Source organism: Bos indicus, chromosome 14, assembly GCF_029378745.1.
Source record: "Bos indicus isolate NIAB-ARS_2022 breed Sahiwal x Tharparkar chromosome 14, NIAB-ARS_B.indTharparkar_mat_pri_1.0, whole genome shotgun sequence".
In the NCBI taxonomy this organism is placed as follows: Eukaryota; Metazoa; Chordata; class Mammalia; order Artiodactyla; family Bovidae; genus Bos; species Bos indicus.
The window spans coordinates 16,677,023-16,694,867 of record NC_091773.1 but is presented as its reverse complement, the minus strand read 5'-3'; the positions used below and the strand labels follow the sequence as shown (position 1 = coordinate 16,694,867).

Sequence of the window (17,845 nt, the reverse complement as noted above, 5' to 3'; positions counted from 1 at the left end):
AGCCATAAGAAATAGGTTTATTATCAACACAGTTGAGGAAATTGACACAGAGAAGGGTTACGTGACAAAAGCCACACTGCATGTGAGTGCCAGGTCCATGATATAAACCTTGCAGAGGCTGTTTCCCCTTTCTGGGATGCTCGTGCCACCATCTTCTGAAGCCAGCTCTCCTCATCTTTCAACATCACTTCCTCAGATGGCCCATTTCCGCCCCACACCTTGTTATTCTGCACCTTAGTCCCTTCCTTTTTTCCCTTCATAGCACTTATTACAAATTAAATTTGTCCCCTACTTATTTTTTTGTCCCCTACTTGGACAGCAAGGAGATCAAACCAGTCAATCCTAAAGGAAATCAACCCTGAATATTCATTGGAAGGACTGATGCTGAAGCTGAAGCGCCAATACTTTGGCCACCTGATGTGAAGAACTGACTCACTAGAAAAGACCCTGACACTGGGAAAGATTGAGGGCAGGAGGAGAAGGGGATGACAGAAGATGAGATGGTTGGATGGCATCACCAACTCAATGGACATGAGTTTGAGCAAACTCAAGGAGATGGTGAGGGACAGGGTAGCCTGGTGCACTATGGTCCATGGGGTTACATGGAGTTGGATGTGACTGAGTGACTGAACAACAACTTGTTTTTTTCTTTCCCACTAGAATCTAAATTCCATTAAGATATAGACTCCATCTGTCTTGTTCACCATCTTATGCCCAGTACCTTGCACAGAGTCTATCATGCTCAATAGATGTCTGTTGATGAGTAAATTAATACTGACTTTAAAGTTCATTATTCCCTAAGCATTCTATTTTATGAATAGTAAGTAGGAATATCCCATTTAAGCATAATACTGTATTTATGATTCAGGTTGGTACTCAGCAGCAAGCTTAGCTTTCTGTGTATTCCTAGAAAATTTTACAACAATGTTAAGTTTCTGAGAGAAGGAATATAAGCCTCACTTAGCAAAAGGTAAACATACTCAGTTTGATAAAAAACCAACTTGAATTGACATGCACCAAAAATGCACCAGTGTGTGTTGTTGGAAAAACATTTATTGCAATTCAGTGTCAAAAAATTTTACAAAAATATGCCACCGTCTGGTACAAACAACTATAAAAAAATCAGTTCGTCATGCAAGAAGAGAGTGCAAATAATTTATACAGAAGGACTCAGTTCACACAATATTAAATAAACATCTCTGCATGTAATTGGTCTAACCTTATACTTTTAGTTAAAATGTTCAATCCCCTATAGCATTTTTCATTAAAAAAGTACTTGAAAGCTTCTAAGCTTAGGATATGGACTTTCACATACACCTCCTCTAGCCAGGATGATTGGCAGTATCGGCAGAATAAAGATGGTGCCAAGTGTTCTCAAGTGCAGAGCACAGCTTGGCGCCTTCTGTTTAACAGCCTTGTATATCGTTAATTAAATAAACATTTCTATACTCAAAGACAGAAAAAGTCATGTTCAAACTCCGGAAGTAATGTTGCAGCAGATGGAGTTTCAAGCCGTTCAGAGTTTTGAAGCAGCCATCCATTTTTGGCCAAATGGAGCAGGGCCTGAATTTTGAGAGATCTCTCAGAAAACTTTGTTTGCTGAGTTCAAGGATACTTTGAAAAACGTCTAGCAACAAAGTCATGAATATCCTGGTCCCTTGCTCCTTGCCGCCTCATGGACTAATCCCCCTTTGCTTGTGAGGTTTAGCAGAAAGTGACCTTCCATTGGTAGAAACTCATTGGGTCTCACAGCAGGTACCAGAGGACCAGGAGATGGAAGGGATGGGGCAAATGTACCTCTTAGTCTAAGGAGAGAGGAAACACCTGCTTGGTTACCATCAGAATCTCAGTTTCTAGAAAGCAATCCAAGTGCTCAGTGGTCATCTGTCTCAGGGGCCACCTTTACAATTAAAACCTGAGTACCTAGAGAAAAATGAATTTGTCAACATAGGCTGCTAACTTTATGGCAAGCAGGTTGTACTCACTAGTATGCCGTACCCACAGCAGAGTCAGAGTTCTATAAAAACGTGAAGAGGTTCCTTAACTTCTCCAGGAAGAATCAGGGGCTTCAAATGTTTTTTTAAAAGTTAGCAGCCAGACGCCTAGCCCTGGACCACCAATGTGAAAGTCTTGAGCGGAATCAGCTCTGGTGTCACGTGTGTCCAGCCACAACAAAAGGTGCTGGGGTAGGGGGCACAAAGTCAAGGCTCACAAAGTCCCAAGTTTACACTCAGGACCACTGCTGAGTACCAGCGGGGTTGAGGCATGCCTCCCAAATATTCTGGACCCACTACCTCATCTGGAAAGGCAGAAGGAATGCCAGACTCCATCATCACTAACCTTCCTCCCAGCACTCAAGTCTAGGAGAGGAGTTTCCTTCCTCTGGAAAACCACGAGACGACTCCTTAACAAAACAGAGAAGAAAGCGTCTACAGAAAACGTGGAGTTGAAAGGAATTACGATCTTGTTTGTTGAAGACATCAAGGGCCCAAGCTATATCAAAGAGCCCCATCTCTGCATTTGCCTAGAGGTTCGGGTGTTTCTGAGGTCTGTTTAAACACTAATAGGATTTTAGGCCAGCATCCAGTCAGAGGGATGGTTCACAGACTCTGAGAGTTGGAAACAGATTAAAACAAAAAAACACAAAAAACAACAGATGTCAACATGGAAAATGATGATAGAGTTTAGTTTAAAAAATTCACACATAAAATTACAGTTAAAAAAATTCACACATAAAATAGTGTTTGCATAGCAGGATGTAATTGCCCTACAGCCTGGCAGAAATATATAAACTCAGGTGCATATTTTATGATAAACATTGTATTGAACACTAAGCATGATATACTGTTGAAATGACTGAACTTCTTGCAAATCACACACTTGTTTAGACAAATCAGATTCCAAGCCCTTTCTCTTCTCCCACATAAAAACAATGGAAACAAGGAGCCTCTGTTAATTGCAAGCCCCCAAACAGTTTTTGAAGAGAGAACTGCAATAAGGTAATCACACTTGTCACCTTCTTTCATCATTGCCAAGTAAAGCCCGTTTTTGCATTGACAGTTTTGCAGTGTAAATCCAGCCCATCTAAAATATCTCCTCTGATCTACTTCAACATAAAATGGATCATGGCTAAACAGAGCTCATCTCACAACTGACCCTTTTCATCTCAAAACTGGAGATGTTTTCACAGTAGTTTCTGCCGCCATCCTCCCACGTGACTGGTCCATCTGCTCAAAGTAACAGTGTTGAGTCATAATGTGATCTACTTTAAAATGTCTGGATCTTGCTATAAATTGAGTCCTACGTAAGCATCACATATTCTCCTTTCCTCAAACGCTGTGCCTTCTTCTCAAGAAACTCTAGGATTGTTGATCAGAAATGTTTGCATTGAAACAAATCATTACACTCGCATGCATCAACTTCTACTGTCCTGGACAAAAACTCTTTCCTTCTCTGGAGGTCCAGATTACTCTCATATGTGACATCAGTTTTGAATCCTCTTTTCCAGAGTTGCGGTGGGATAGGTAGGTACAGCAAAGACAGTAGAGCATTCTATCTTTTCTAGCACTTTCCACTGTCATGTCCCTTCTGGCTTTTTAGGCCAGCAGTTCTGAGACAGAGATTCTTTGTTTTTTGTTTTTTAGGTCAGGTTGTCCTGGGAGGGTTTGCCAAAAGAAATTCTATAGACAATCAGTGCCCAGGGAACAAGCATTTTCTTTTAAATGTTTTGGTTTTACTTATATGAGCAGCTCTGGCCACACTTCAGAGGTACTCTATGTCACCAGCAGAGATGCTCATACTGCTGTGCTCTTTGTCCACCCACCGCCCCCACCCTTGCACAAACCACAGCATCAAAGACACCCCACTTCTGTTCCTTCCCCTCTCCCTCGCCACCTGCCATTTCCTTCCTTATAATCCTCTTCCAAAGAAAGGGAATCACAAGTATTGGTTTCTTTTTTCTTTTTCCTTAAAAATTTTCCTTGACTCTGTCCACACCACCTCCAGTGATGTCAAAGGAGATGGGGAGAGTTGGGAGTCATGATCTGGGTAAACATTTCAGAAAACTGTAAGCCTGTCCCTTGTGGTAGGGTCGTTTTGCGTAGGTGTTCTTGCTGCCTGGGGCCTGTGGTGTGGTCTTGAGCACCTCGGACAGTCCAAGCGACACTGGTTCCCCAGTTTTGTGCTGACAGTCAAAGCAGGCGACATTTCTGGAACTGTCAACCTGAAGGTGCTGAGGAGTCTCGGTTTACACAGCACGAAGGCGCTGAGAACAAGTTGGGGGGAAGATGTGAAAGGCCATGAACGCCCCAAATTGCCAGAGTCAAAGGTTCCAGAGCCCTCACCGCAACAACAATCTCAGCTCCACTCACATCTTTAAGGAGGCTGAGACCTTGGAGAGAACCTGCCTGAATTAGGGCAGAATGAGCCTTTGATTCCATAGTCTGGACCTGCATTCTCCATGTGATCTTGACTGGGGTGGGTGGGATCCTGTGAGGTGTCACAATGGTTTGTGACCCTCCAAAGCTCAACCTTAACTAACATGATCTTATTCTTTAATATTTACTTTCCCTCAAAATTAAAATACAATTTACCTTTTTCCTCTTAGGGGGGGATGATGATGGAAAAAAGATATTGAGAAACCCATAGGCACAGACCTTGTACAGTGAGAAACATCAACTAGTGGTCAAGCTCTTCTCCAGATACTGGTACTTGGGTTGTGCTTTGAGAGAAGGGCACGAAGGGGCCCCTCATCAGTAGCTGGTCCCTTGGCTTGTTTCTGTACGTTCTTAACCATCTATCCCCATTTCAGGTCACCCCCAATTCAATCCCTAAAAATACACTGTTGCTCAACATACATGTGGACCAAGTTCCTATTTCTGCTTCACTCATTGGCCAAGATCATGGAGGGTGCCCACTTTACGTACAAAAAAAAAGGAAAGTAAATACAATTGCAAAAATATATACACTGTTGTAGAAAAGCAAAGTTCTATAAAAGGTAAAAAACAAAAACATTCCCCACTACCCCCCAGGAATATTGACTCCTTAAGTCCTGAGATTTCCTTCTTCCACATATAACTACCTGTTGGTATTTGTCTAGCAGGTTCCCCTGGGGTTGAACTCAAAGTACCTCCATCCACTCCCTGTCTGGCTAGAACACCAGGCTTTATCAACCTCGTAAGAAGCCCTAGCTCAGGTTGACTAAATTTCGGTGCTGGATGTAAAGAAAACTCATCACCCATCAAGAAGAACAGCAGCTGATATGTAAAACCTGTTCTACAAGTCTTTATCAGGCCTCTGGCTCCAAACAGTCCCCAGAGACAGGCTTATCCATCAAGATACCCTAGGAAGCCCAGACAAGCCAAGAGGTTAAACAGGAATAAGAAAATCTTCATGGCTATTGGGTGACTCGTTCCATTTTTCCTGCAGCAGGATTTCCTCTGGGACTGCTTTTAATTGGCCTTATGTTGCACGAAATAAGCTACAACGTGAAAGGGAAAAAGGCATACGTGCTTTGGGGTTTCTTCTCAAAGAGAAGAAACCCCAAAGAGTGCCCCATTCGTCTAAAAGGGAAGCCTGAAGCATGAGGAAGGATGCCTCCAATCTCTCTTCCTGTTTCACTTTTGATGAAGACACAAAACAGACAGAGGCCGTCTACTGGACCATGCGGTTTGTCAGAGCGAGCGTTGCAGCTTTCCGAGGTAGACTATTGTGCGGTGTCTTCGGAAGATAAGGCCCTATCTACACCCATGTGGGTTTAAGATGAGTGGTGCTTCCATTGCCTTTGCCAAACAAACCCCAAATCAAAACCCAAAGCCCAGGGGTTTCTCACATGTAGTTTTTCTTCTTATTTTTTTTTTTCTCCCCAACAAATTTTCACATTGTAAACAAAGAGCATTCTATTTTGTATTCGAGTTTTGCCCTCTCTTCCACAACTCTAGGGAACTATCAAGGAGTTGCAGTGAACTTCAAGAGAATTCCATTTTCACCGATGAAATAGAATTCCTGCCTTATAGTCTTGCTGGCAAATTGTTAGGAAAAAAAGTTTATTTACAGGATTTCTGTTTTCCATACCAATTCTAATGAGAAGTCCATATGCTTAAACTTCCAGCCAGCAGCTGTATGTCTCCCCTCCAGTGTCCCTTATCTCAGAAGTTTTGAGCCAATGTTTAACATGTACACTATTTACAAATGAAGTGTCCAAACTCTGGATTCCCAACCATCCAACCATCAGGGGAACCCTTCTGAAGTGCTGTCATGTGCTGGGATTCAGAACTTGAACAAGTTGATAAAGTCCTGGGGTGAAAGTGAAATGGAACAGCTCTCTGGGTTATTGGCTGTGCACGGGTGATCGGTGCCCTGGAAAGGAACATCATGGTTAGGTGGGCATTCTCCCCAGCATCCCATTGGCTTGTGGTACCCTGAGGAATTGCTGCTGCTGCTGTTCAGTCACTCAGTCGTGTCTGACTCTTTCGAGACCCCATGGACTATAGCCCATCAGGCTTCTTTGTCCATGGGATCCTCCAGGCAAGAATACAGGAGTGGGTTGCCATTTCCTTCTCCAGGGGATCTTTCTGACCCAGGGATCGAACTCATGTCTCCTGCATTGGCAGGTGGGTTCTCTACCACTGAGCCCCCAGGGAAGTCCTATCCTAAGGCATTGCCCAACCTCAAAACAACATTCCTCTCTCAAGAACACCCTGTGTTACGCAAAACTAAAGAGTGCTGTATGTGTGTGTGTGTATGTGTGTGTGTGTGTGTACCTGTGCACAGAGAGATGGGGGAGTTTGGGGGTACTGCAGAGAAAGTTGACACAATGGGGTAAAGGAAATGAAAGTCTTTGAAAGTTTCTCTCCCCAGGGCCTGCATCAGTCTTACCTTCACCTTCACCTGGGGGCTACAATAGTGGAAGAGCAGGAAAGCATTTGGCAACATGGTGCGGGTGTCATTGGCTCTTAGGGGCTGGGCTTGGGGGGGGCGTGGCCACCACCTCTGAGACACATACCTTCCAGGAAAGAATGTGGCAGTGTCTGCAGAGCTGAAGGGTGTCTCCATACTGCTCTTTCCGTGGGTAGCATCGTGCAAGTTTAAAATACATCTTCTTCCAATCCAGCTGTCCTTTGTCGGACAAGATTAATCGCTTGCGGATCTAAGTATCAAACACATAAAAGTTGTTCTGAAAAGTTCTGCTCCTGCCCCCTTTCCCCACCTTTTTCATCTATACCCTGATGATAGCCAGGGAAAGAGTAGCAGAGAGATAAAAATGTCGCTTCTGATCGCTACCCAGTGAAAGAAACAATAGCTTTTAACTAGTCTTTAAAAGAAACAGGTGGCTGGTGACATCTTCTGGTGTTGAAAGTTTAGGTGATCTCCATAAACAACTTCAATCTTTTCTCTGCTACAGACTTGAGTGATTATTTCCAGGGAGATGTGGTGACTGTTTGGCACAGTGGCTCTATTTTATATCTAAATATTAGTGGCTTCGTGAACAGACCCTGTTGAACTCACACTTCTATATAAAGAAGTTGGGGGAAAAAAAAAATCTGAGGCAGTGTATGGAGGGGAAAAAGGCCTAGAACTGGTGTCCGAAGACCCAAATTCAAATCCAAGGCCATTTTCCTCACCTGGAGAGCACGCCACTAATTTGGATATGTCATTTAGCCACTTGTGGCTTCAGTCCCTCCGTCTGTTTAAAGTGGGCATAATATGCTCAGTCACTTAGTCGTATCCGACTCGCTGCAACCCCATGGACTTGCAGCCCGCCAGGCTCCTGTCTGTGGGATTTCCCAGAGAATACTGGAGTGGGGTTGCCATTTCCAACTCCAGGGCTGCCTTTCCCTGGCTTATCAGCATAACATGAAATAACATCAGGAAAATCCTTTAGCTGTAAAATGTCATAAAAATGTAAGTTATTTTGTTATAGAAAAGAAGGGCTATTGCCAATTTATGAATTGTTTTCAGAGCAAGCTATAAAATGGGAACGGGCTAAAAATATAAGTTTTTTTTTTTCCTTTTTGAATTACATAAAAGAAATCTCACAAGTATTATTTAGAAACTCCTCGGACTGCTTTCTAGTCAAACTAGGGAGCACCCCAGGGTGGGTTTGAGAAAGATGCCAAGGAAGCTTGGCAGGGTGGCAGGCAGAGTGGGAGAGAAGGAAGGAACGACCGCTGGGCCATACCAACCTGCCGCTCGGAGAAGTGGTACTGGCAGAGCTTCTTCCATAAGAGCCGGTCCTCGCTGAGCACGTGCAGGTCGGGGGCCACCTGGCCCAGGCTGACCAGGTCTCGCCCGTCGCTCAGCCTTTGCATGATATTCAGTTGTAAGCACAAAGGCAGGTCTGTGAAGGTGAGGCCCTTGAAGGCAGGCTGCAAGGAGAAGGACGGTGTTAAGTTACAGGGCGGAGAGCAGCCAGGCACCAGGCGACACCCTCCAAGGATGCAGCTGTCCCCTTGCCCTCCAGCCTCAAGCTGGTTTATTGATCAGAGCAGCCATTCTCCCTGCCCTGAGTACAAGACAGGACCCATGACCGAGATGCACAAAGAACAGCCTGGAGCAGCTCCGGCCAATGGTGCCAGAGAAATTTTCCTAAGTTGCACAAAACTTTATGCTTAAAAAAAAGTAGTTGACATACACTATCCTGTTAGTTTCAGGTGAACTACAGAGTGATTTGATATTTACATATGTTATGAAATGACCATCTAGTAAGTCTAGTAACTGTGTGTCCCCATATAAAGCTATTACAACATGATTGACCATATTCCTTATACTACAGCCCCAGTGGCTCATTTGTTTTATAACTGGAGGCTTGTACCTCTTAATTTCCTTCACTGATTTACACTTTTACTGTGAAGTGCTAAGTTGCTTCAGTTGCTTTGCAACTCTAAGGACTATAGCTCACCAGGCTCTTCTGTCCATGAGATTCTCAAGGCAAGAATACTGGAGTGGGTTGCCATACCCTTCTCCAGGGATGCAATCTGAATCTCTAATATCTCCTGCATTGGCAGCTGGGTTCATTACCACTAGCACTGCCTGGAAAGATTCTCCTAATAGCAAGAGTTGGATTGCTGTGCTTTTCTCAATTACAATAGTCCTGAAGGACTCACTACCCTGGCAGGGCACCCCCAGCCTCAGATCTCATGGCCTGCCTCCTTGTGACCACCGATCCTCCAAAACAGGCTTTCTCACTGGCCCCCAAACACTGCACACAAGGCTGTCGCTCTGTCCAGGCCTCTGCTCGTCTATAAGTGACTCTTCTCAGATCAAGTTCAAATTTGTGCATGCCAAGTCCCTTCAGTCGTGTCCAATTCTTTGCGACCCTATAGACTGTAGCCCACTAGGCTCCTCTGTCCATGGGGATTCTCTGGGCAAGAATACTGAAGTAGGTTGCCATGCTCTCCTCCTCCAGGGGACCTTCCCAACCCAGGGATCAAACCTGTGTCTCTTAAGTCTACCTGCATTGGCAGTTTTTTTTTTTTTTTAACCAGTAGCCCACCTGGGAAGCCCCTGTTCAAACTCACCTCCTCTGAAAACTGCTTTTGTGTCTCCCTCAAGTCTTAGGCACTGCATCTTCCTAGAATTCCTATGATCTCTTTCAGACACCACCGTCTTTTTTGGCTGCACCAAGGGGCATGCATGATCTTAGTTTCCTGACCAGGGATGGAACCCAAGCCCCCTACACTGGGAATGTGGAGTCTTAACCACTGGAACACCAAGGAAATCCCATCTTTCAGACCCCGTCTCCAAAAAAAAGCTTAATGGAAAATTCCTGCTAGGATATAAGCTCCACAGAGGCAGAAATTTTTGTGTTCTTTCATTGCTATGTCTAGAAGAGTCTAGAAGTGTGTTAGCATATAGTAGGCACTCAATAAATATTTGTGGAATGATGAAAATAAAATAATTAAACAGGTAAAAACAACCACAAGAGAAAGACTCTGTACTTGTGTGTGTGTGTGTGTGTGTGTGTGTGTGTGTGTGTGTGTGTGTGTATACATGTATGCACACTTTCGGAAGGGCTGGTCAAGAATCTTTCAGCCTAAAGATCCATCTGTTCAGGCATCTCTATTGAACCTTAGGCTCCATGGAACATTTTGAAAACTACTTATCTGTGGAGAACACACTGGCAATTAATTGTGAGCTTCTCCAGAAGCTTCTTCTATTATATCCTTGCATTTATATTTAAGTCCTTTATTGTTTAAATTTGGATGAGCTTATGTTAGCCTATCCAGACCTAGATCCTTGAAGCCAAGGTCTAAGCTTGTAACGCCTGCAGACTAGTCTAGCATAAAAACCCTCTTCTGGCGCTAGAGTTGCTGCAGGGTGAGAGACCCAGAAACATAAGCAAATCATTGGAGAACAAAGGTTAAATGCCACCAAGGAGACAAGCACCAAGTGCTATGGGAACTATCTGTACAGAAGATGCTCAGTAGTACTTGTTGCTATTTCTTGAACAGCAACTAGCTTCTGCCATCTGGATAAGAAGTCAGCACAAATCGCTCGAGACCAAGACTGTGGTTCTGTGTCCTTCCCATGCTAGTCCTGGGTGAGCTCTTGAACTTGAAATAGTGACATTTTTAGCTCAGTGTTCTATCACCTCTGGAGGTCACAAGAGGGGAAAAACACACACACACTCACAAACAGGATGAAGAAACCTTTCCTTAGCTCAGGGGAAAATATCCTGGGAATGGGTATTGAGTTCTCTCCTTGAAATTTTAGCTAACTAAACTCTGTACGAGGCATGTCAAGGCTGGAACACATAGGATTCCAAGGGGACACACAGTGTCAGCGATCCCCGCCTCTTCACCCTGCCGTGTCTTTGCAAAGCAGGACAGGCATGTAGAGGGAAGGTGGGCAGTCACAGGGTGCCTTGGGATGCTGGATGATGGAGAAGAACAGGAGGTGGCGTGGGAGGACCATGGGATGGAGCAGCAGCAGATCGAGATCCCGTGGGAAATCTGGGTCTCAATTTCTGTACGTCTGGTAAAGAAACTGCCTGCAATGCAGGAGACACAGGTTCAATCCCTGGGTGGGGAAGATCCCCTGGAGAAGGGAATAGCAACCCACTCCATGGCCTGGAGAATTCCATGGACGGAGGAGCCTGGCAGGCTATATAGTCCACGGGGTTGCAAAGGGTTGGACACGACTGAGCGACTAACACTTCCTTTCATACTTCCTTCGTGTCCAAAATGAGCAGGCTTAGAAGTCTCTGAGGATCCCCTCCAGCTCCAACCATCTCAGACTTGGAGTAGCATCAGCCTCCTAACCCATCAGAAGTGTCTCTGACTTGACAATTTATACTGTTCAGGCTGCTGGGCTGAACTTTCAACTGTTTGCAGAATTCAGGACTTTGCTGGACTGCAGAAGGTCCTAGACCCATTTGTCATTTATCATCTGTGGCTGATCATATGAGCCAATAAAACTGCCATGAGATGTTCTTTTTGTTTCCAGCACTTCAAAGCATCTACTTTTTTGGTTAAAACTCCCAGGCCAATTATTACATGAACTCCTATTAAAGTCCACTTGGCAAATTCACTCTCAAATTTTCAAACCTGAACTTTTCCAAAATCCTTGCCCAGACCCCATGCTGAGCCTTTACTCCTGATAAATGATTAACTGCTTGTGTACCTTCTTCTATTTGAATATAAACATATTAAAGAAAAAGAAGTCACTCTTGCTCCCCCTATCAAGTATTTGGCTAAAAATCCTTTTATATTCACCCTGCCTTCCCTGCCCCACTACGCTTCCAAACTCTGTCTTGCTCACAGCGCACTGTGATTCTGTGATTCCCCCCTGCGCCCCCCGGCCCCAAGCCAGTTCTCTTCGTTTTTCTCCCTTTTATTATTTATTATATTAATTATTTTGCCAATAAAAATTGGCTCCATAGAATGAGATAGGAAATTCTGAAAGAAAACAAGATTATGTGCTGGGGAGATACTGATAGAACTTTGGCAAACAGAAAACAATGACTGTAAATGTCACCTTAACATTTTCATGTAATAACATACTTCTCTTTGGTCCAAACTGTTAAAAAGTTTTAAAATACAGTCCACACTGAAGTAATTAAGTCCCTTGGGCTTCCCTGGTGGCTCAGATGGTAAAGATTCTGCCTGCAACACAGGAGACCTGGGTTTGATCCCTGAGTCAGGAAAAGCCTCTGGAGAAGGGAATGGCAACCCACTCCAATATTCTTGCCTGGGAACTACATGAACAGAGGAGCCTGGTGGGTTACAGTCCTTGGGGCCACAGAGTCGGACACAACTGAGCAACTAAATTTTTTTCTGCCCACCCTCACTTTCTCTCTCTCTCTCTCTGTCCATTTTTCTTTCCTCTGAAGACGTGGGCATTTCTGTGAAAAGCACTTCAGAGCTCCGTGGGTTCCCAGCACTGCTATCAAAATAATGTAGCTCAGAGCCATGGAGGGTTAGGAAGGAGGGCCTGAGGGAGCAGAGACTGATGGGTATCTTAAGCTTCTGCAGACAGGCCTGGGTTCAGCCCACATCTTATTGGTGGGGAGGCCCCGGCCAGATTATTCTTAACCGCTCAGTCTGATTTTTCTCATGAGACCATGTCTGGAAGTACTGAGCACAGCGGCCAGTTAATATTAATTTTATAATCACCCCTCCTTACAATTAGGCTTCCCTGGTGGCTCAGACGGTAAAGCGTCTGCCTGCGATGCAGGAGACCCGGGTTCGATTCCTGGGTTGGGAAGATCCCCTGGAGAAGGAAATGGCAATCTACTCCAGCACTCTTGCCTGGAAAATCCCATGGATGGAGGAGCCTGATAGGCTACAGTCCATGGGGTTGCAAAGAGTTGGACACGACTGAGCGACTTCACTTTCACTTTGCTTACAATTAGTCACTAGATGAGTTAATTAATACATTAGAGGACTTTGAAGAGTGCCACAGAGTGAGCCCCTCATAACAATAATAATAGCTGACGCATTTACAATACTACATGTCAGGCTCTGCTCTAAGTGCTTTCTATGTATTAACTTATTAAATCTCATACCAGGACTATGAGATAGGCATGATTGCTCCTATTTCCCAAATGAGAAAAGTGAGGCACAGAGATGTTGAATATCTTTCCTCAGATCTTGCAGTTGGTAAATTTTCATCCTCATCTGTATACAGGGCAGTATTTCGTGACTGTATTCCTCTGAACACTGAGCAAGTTCTTTAGGTAGGTGTAGGGAGGACAGTTGCCTTCAGTCACTCATTCATTCAACTAATGTCTACTGACTGCCATCTGCTTTGGTCCAGGGACAGGAAACAGAGCAGGGAACTAGAGGTACTGTCCTTTCTTTGTGGAGTTTATAAGCCAGTGGATGAATATATGTATCAGATAATTTCAGTTCATCATAGCGGCTCTGAGGACAGTAAGATGACAGAGGCTTCAAAAGACTGGATGGTCAGAAGAAGCAGCTATCTTCAAAGCCCCAAGGTAGGACCAAGCTGAGAATAGCTTGGCCTGGCTGGGGTGCCATGAGCAGAGGGGAGACTGAGATGAATTTCAGGGTCTGATCCATCCTGTGTGAGATTTCATCGGATTTAAAAGGTTTGCAAAAAGCTGAATCACTGAATACATAGTTGGAAGAAAGCTGGATTGAAAAAATTTTGGAAACCACTGATGCTAAAAAGCTTTGCCATTTTAGGAATAAGAAGCTCAGGGTTCTGACCTCAGCTCTGGCCTGACTGCTGTGTTACTTGGGAAAATCACTGGGCTTCTCTGATCCCTCCTCGCCCCTCACTCCATGAAGGGTGAAGCAACTACAATGGGTACCTCCCATGAGAGTCTGTAGATAAACTAAGGAGGGCTTTAGGGAGAGCAGACACATGAAAGTGGGCAGATGTGGCCAAAGGAGGGGGCAGCTCCTGTGAGGGAAAGAGAGAACAGAGGCAAGTTCTGGGCAAGCGGGACCGTCTAAACGGGTGTTCCAAGTTATTGGAGGGAAGATGCCCTTGAGATTAATGGGATTTGCTCATTTATATAATTGACTAGGTATCACTGGTATCTATGTAGTGTGTGTGTGTACGTGTGTAGTGTAGCCTATGTAATTCTAAGGAAGTCATAGAACTCTGAGGTTTCTAATTATTCCCTCTGTTTCTGAGTTAAAAAAAAAACCCAAGACACAGAGAGGTTATTAACTATAAAGTCAAGGACACTGAATTTTGCAAGCTTCATACAGTGAAACACTTAAAAGAGGTCAAAGAAGTTTTTTTTTTTTTTATGTTTCATTCTCAAGAGACGAGGCAGAACCTAACTTATCAGGCTGGATCCCAGAACCACTTAAAACAGCCGTGGTGAGTGATTAGATAAGTCAGCCAAGTGCTACGTGAGCGGCCTAAGTGTGTCTGTCCATTAGGGAGCCTTGAGAGATTACACCAACATCTTTCTCACATTTTTCGTGTGTCTTGGTCCTTCTGCTCACTCTCAAGAGGACAAGAGTAAGGGGGCCAGCTTATGTTTTACAAGACAGAAGAAACTACTGGTAGTAATTTAGCTGGAAATGTGGGGGGTTTGGTTGATTTGTGTGCCTTGAGTGAGACTTGCCCATCTCTTTCCCCACCTGTATGTTTACAGTCTTTACTCAAAGGCTTCCTTTCCTTCCAGTTAATAACTGGAACTAGAGTTTTAAAAGGCTGGTACCATCAGTTCTCCAAGCCACCGCCGTCATAGCTTCTTTGTATTCCAGGCAGCATCTTAAAGCTATAAACGAACTTGTACTTTAAGAGGAAACGGGCAGAAATCTCCAGATCCCACTGAAGATTTCAGTGGTATAGCCAACATCTGATCCAAAGGTCAAGTTTCCAGTTTTTCCCACCTTTCCATTGGTTGTCATCCTCCATGGGCTTTGATCCTGCTCTGCCAAGTTCTTCCCACCCTCCCTTTATCAGAAAGTCCCCAGCCCACCCTCAGCACCCAAGATACAGTACCTGAGCAGAGCCATCTAGGCTCTTCCATCACCAGAGCGGGTTTAAAGTCCTGGTGAGGCTGCCCAGCATCTCGACAGAGGAACTGACTGCAGAGGGGCCTTTCCTGCTGGGAGGAAGCTGGGGGGTCCCTGCTTACCCTGGTGATTTGGATGTTATTCAGCTGCTGCTGCCAGTGCAGGATCGTCTCCATCCGATACACCCACATGTTGATGTTCCCCACCAGCACAGACTTGCCGACTCTTTGGACCAGGGTACATAAGGATGTGTAGAGGGTCTGCAGGAGCTCCCTTATTAGTCTAATGTTTTGCTGGTCTTCAAGGACTTGAGTGTGGGGAGAAAAACAGTAGGAAGAGTTTATAAGACTAGAACACGCCATAATTTTACAAGTGGTCCTTTCTTCTGCTCTATTGTGCTCGTGTTACCGGGTACACCCCCAGGGGATATGGTCTTCTTTCTCACTGGTGTTTATTCTACACTTGCCTAAGCTTCTGCACTCGAGGGTATGGGGTAGAGTTTCCATTATCTAGGTCCCTCTTTGTTCTCTTCTCTCCATTTTCCACAAAGACTGTTTCTCTTTTCACTGGTCCCGCCAGCACCATGGGCTCACCTGATCTGAAAGCAGTGTCTCTTGCCCAGCAGTGATGTGTCTTTCAGATGATCAGTGGTAGAAGCATGGGTCTAGGGGTCAGGAACTTGGATTCCCATCCAGTCTGGCTGCCTCTTTGTGTGATTGTGGATAAACCACTCTTTCTCTCATGTATACAATGAGTCAGTTGAGCCAGAGACGTCCAGTTTTTTCTAGCTCAGAGAGTCTGTGAATCTATCCTGCCTTGCACCCTGCTCACTTTTCTAGGAATGTGGAATCTAGAGGTTTGGTAGCCAAGGTTGGGATGTGTGCCTCCACTGAGAAGCCTGAGAGGCAGAGAGCAGGACAAATGGATGATTCCAATACGACAGGATGGTCATCGTCCCATCCTTTGTCATGCGCACGAATGGCCCTCCTTTCTCAACTGGAATCTGGCACCCATGAAATGCATCTGGAGTCATTCATTTCCATCCACTCACATTCCCTTAAATCCAGTGACATGTCCACTGCATTGGAAAATCCATCTGCCCAGCCCCAGACCTATAAAAGGGGGTGAGAGAGTGGGAAAGAGCTCACCTTTCAGTACCACTTTTTCCAAAATGTTCATGAAGTTCTTCTGGGCAATGCCACTCAGGGATGTGAGCTGTGACTTTGCTATCAGTTCCAACAGCTGTGGATAAAAATAGAAGTTGCCAGGCTTAGACTACAGAGATATTTTTCTCCTCTAATCTTCACTTTTGAGTCACGTGACACATAGATATGGATTGACGGGGAGAGATAAATGGCAGACAGGGCCACAATGCAATAAAAAGCAGATGCTCTGAGTGAAAGACAAATGGGGGTAATCTAAAACCTCGGCATCAGGTTGAATATTTAATTGCTTTTTTTCTTTTAAATATAAAGAGCTTGGCATCAGTCAGAGCTAATTCATTCTACTTGTCCTACTTCAACAAGTGAAGCTGAGGTTTTCCAAGGGGAACAAAACCTCCCATGACCCGTGATGTTGGAGTTCTATATAATCACTCCCAGAGGGAGTTCTACCTGGACTTGAACTTCTCCCCACGGGCTGGGACTGCTCTCAAGGCACCAAAAAGCTCAAGTTCAGCAGTGATGTGCACTTTTCAAGGAAGTGGCAATTCTTATCCAGATATCTCCTGCTTATGCAGTGCTCAATAAACATGTCCATTAATTAGAATCTTTCATCACGCTTAACTCTCTGTAGAAAGATGCCAATGCATGACTGAATCCCTTTGCTGTCCCCCTGAAACTATCACAATATTGTTAACTGGCTATGTGTGTGCATGTGTGCTAAGTTGCTTCAGTCGTGTCTGACTCTTTGGTGACTCTATGGACTGTAGCCCACCAGGCTCCTCTGTTGACGGGATGCTCCAGGCAGGAATACTGGAGTGGGTTGTCATGCCCTTTTCCAGGGGATCTTCCTGACCTAGGGATTAAACACACATCTCCTGTGGCTCTTGCATTGCAAGCAGATTCTTTACCACTGAGCTACTGGAGAAGCCCCCTAATTGGCTATACTCCAATATAAAATGAAAAAAACAATATATGATATAGTAAAATTCTAATAAAAACTTGTAGAGTGAAAAAAAGAAAGAAGCTAATAACAGGAAAAGAGACCTTCAGGAATATATAGTGTATACATATCTTTCTACCTAGAGGTTAGGATCCTTGTAGTTCTTAAAATTATGTGCAAGTCTTGTTTTGACTACTTATTAGCTCTGTGACTCTGGGAAACTTCCTGAATTTCTTAGTGCCCCAAGTTTCTTCATCTGTACTTGTAATACTAGAGTCTTCAAGATTGTTGAGTGTTAAATGAGGAAACACACATAAAGCCATTAGCAGAGCACTTGGCATAAATTAGGTAGAAAATAGAGGTTGGTTGGTTTATTGTGGGAGTATGGTCCATTCCCCCCACCCATGTTATCACTAAACAAAAAGAAATAAAGATAATAATTTAAGTTGGTGCACCCTTAGCATAATCATTCTTTTTCCCTCAAAAGTAAAATTCTTACAGATATGGCAAGATTTTTCTTTTTTAATCAAAAATGTTGTCATTGAAAAAAATGAAAATTTAGACTGAAATGGGGTCTTAGTGATCATACAGTTCAACCCAGTTAACAAATGAGCAAAATGAGGCCCAAGAGACTAAACTTCACCAACTACACCACAAAGAGTGAAAGGGATCAGCAGGATCTTCTTAACACACTTCATGCTTTCACAGTTATTGAACAAAAGAGGTTGATATAAACGGAAAGTAATTAACTGCACCCAGAACCCCACCAGGCAAAGGAAAACTGACTAGTCTCATAG

General features: G+C 44.3%; 1 protein-coding gene and 1 non-coding gene across 2 annotated transcripts in view; one reads left to right on the top strand and one right to left on the bottom strand.

The window, feature by feature from the left end:
- Window positions 1-1,035: 1,035 nt before the first annotated feature.
- The window catches only part of FBXO32 (F-box protein 32), a 37,689-nt gene continuing 20,879 nt past the window's right edge, over window positions 1,036-17,845 (bottom strand). Inside the window, exons 5-9 of the mRNA XM_019973534.2 lie at window positions 16,094-16,187; window positions 15,068-15,252; window positions 8,184-8,366; window positions 7,004-7,147; window positions 1,036-6,357 (exon numbers count right to left, since the gene is read on the bottom strand). Of these exons, the coding sequence (XP_019829093.1) occupies window positions 6,268-6,357; window positions 7,004-7,147; window positions 8,184-8,366; window positions 15,068-15,252; window positions 16,094-16,187 (696 nt within the window). The 3' untranslated portion in view covers window positions 1,036-6,267. The remainder of the gene's footprint in view (window positions 6,358-7,003; window positions 7,148-8,183; window positions 8,367-15,067; window positions 15,253-16,093; window positions 16,188-17,845) is intronic.
- TRNAR-GCG (transfer RNA arginine (anticodon GCG)) lies at window positions 12,634-12,705 on the top strand. Its single transcript has one exon. It is a non-coding gene; the product is annotated as a tRNA-Arg (tRNA).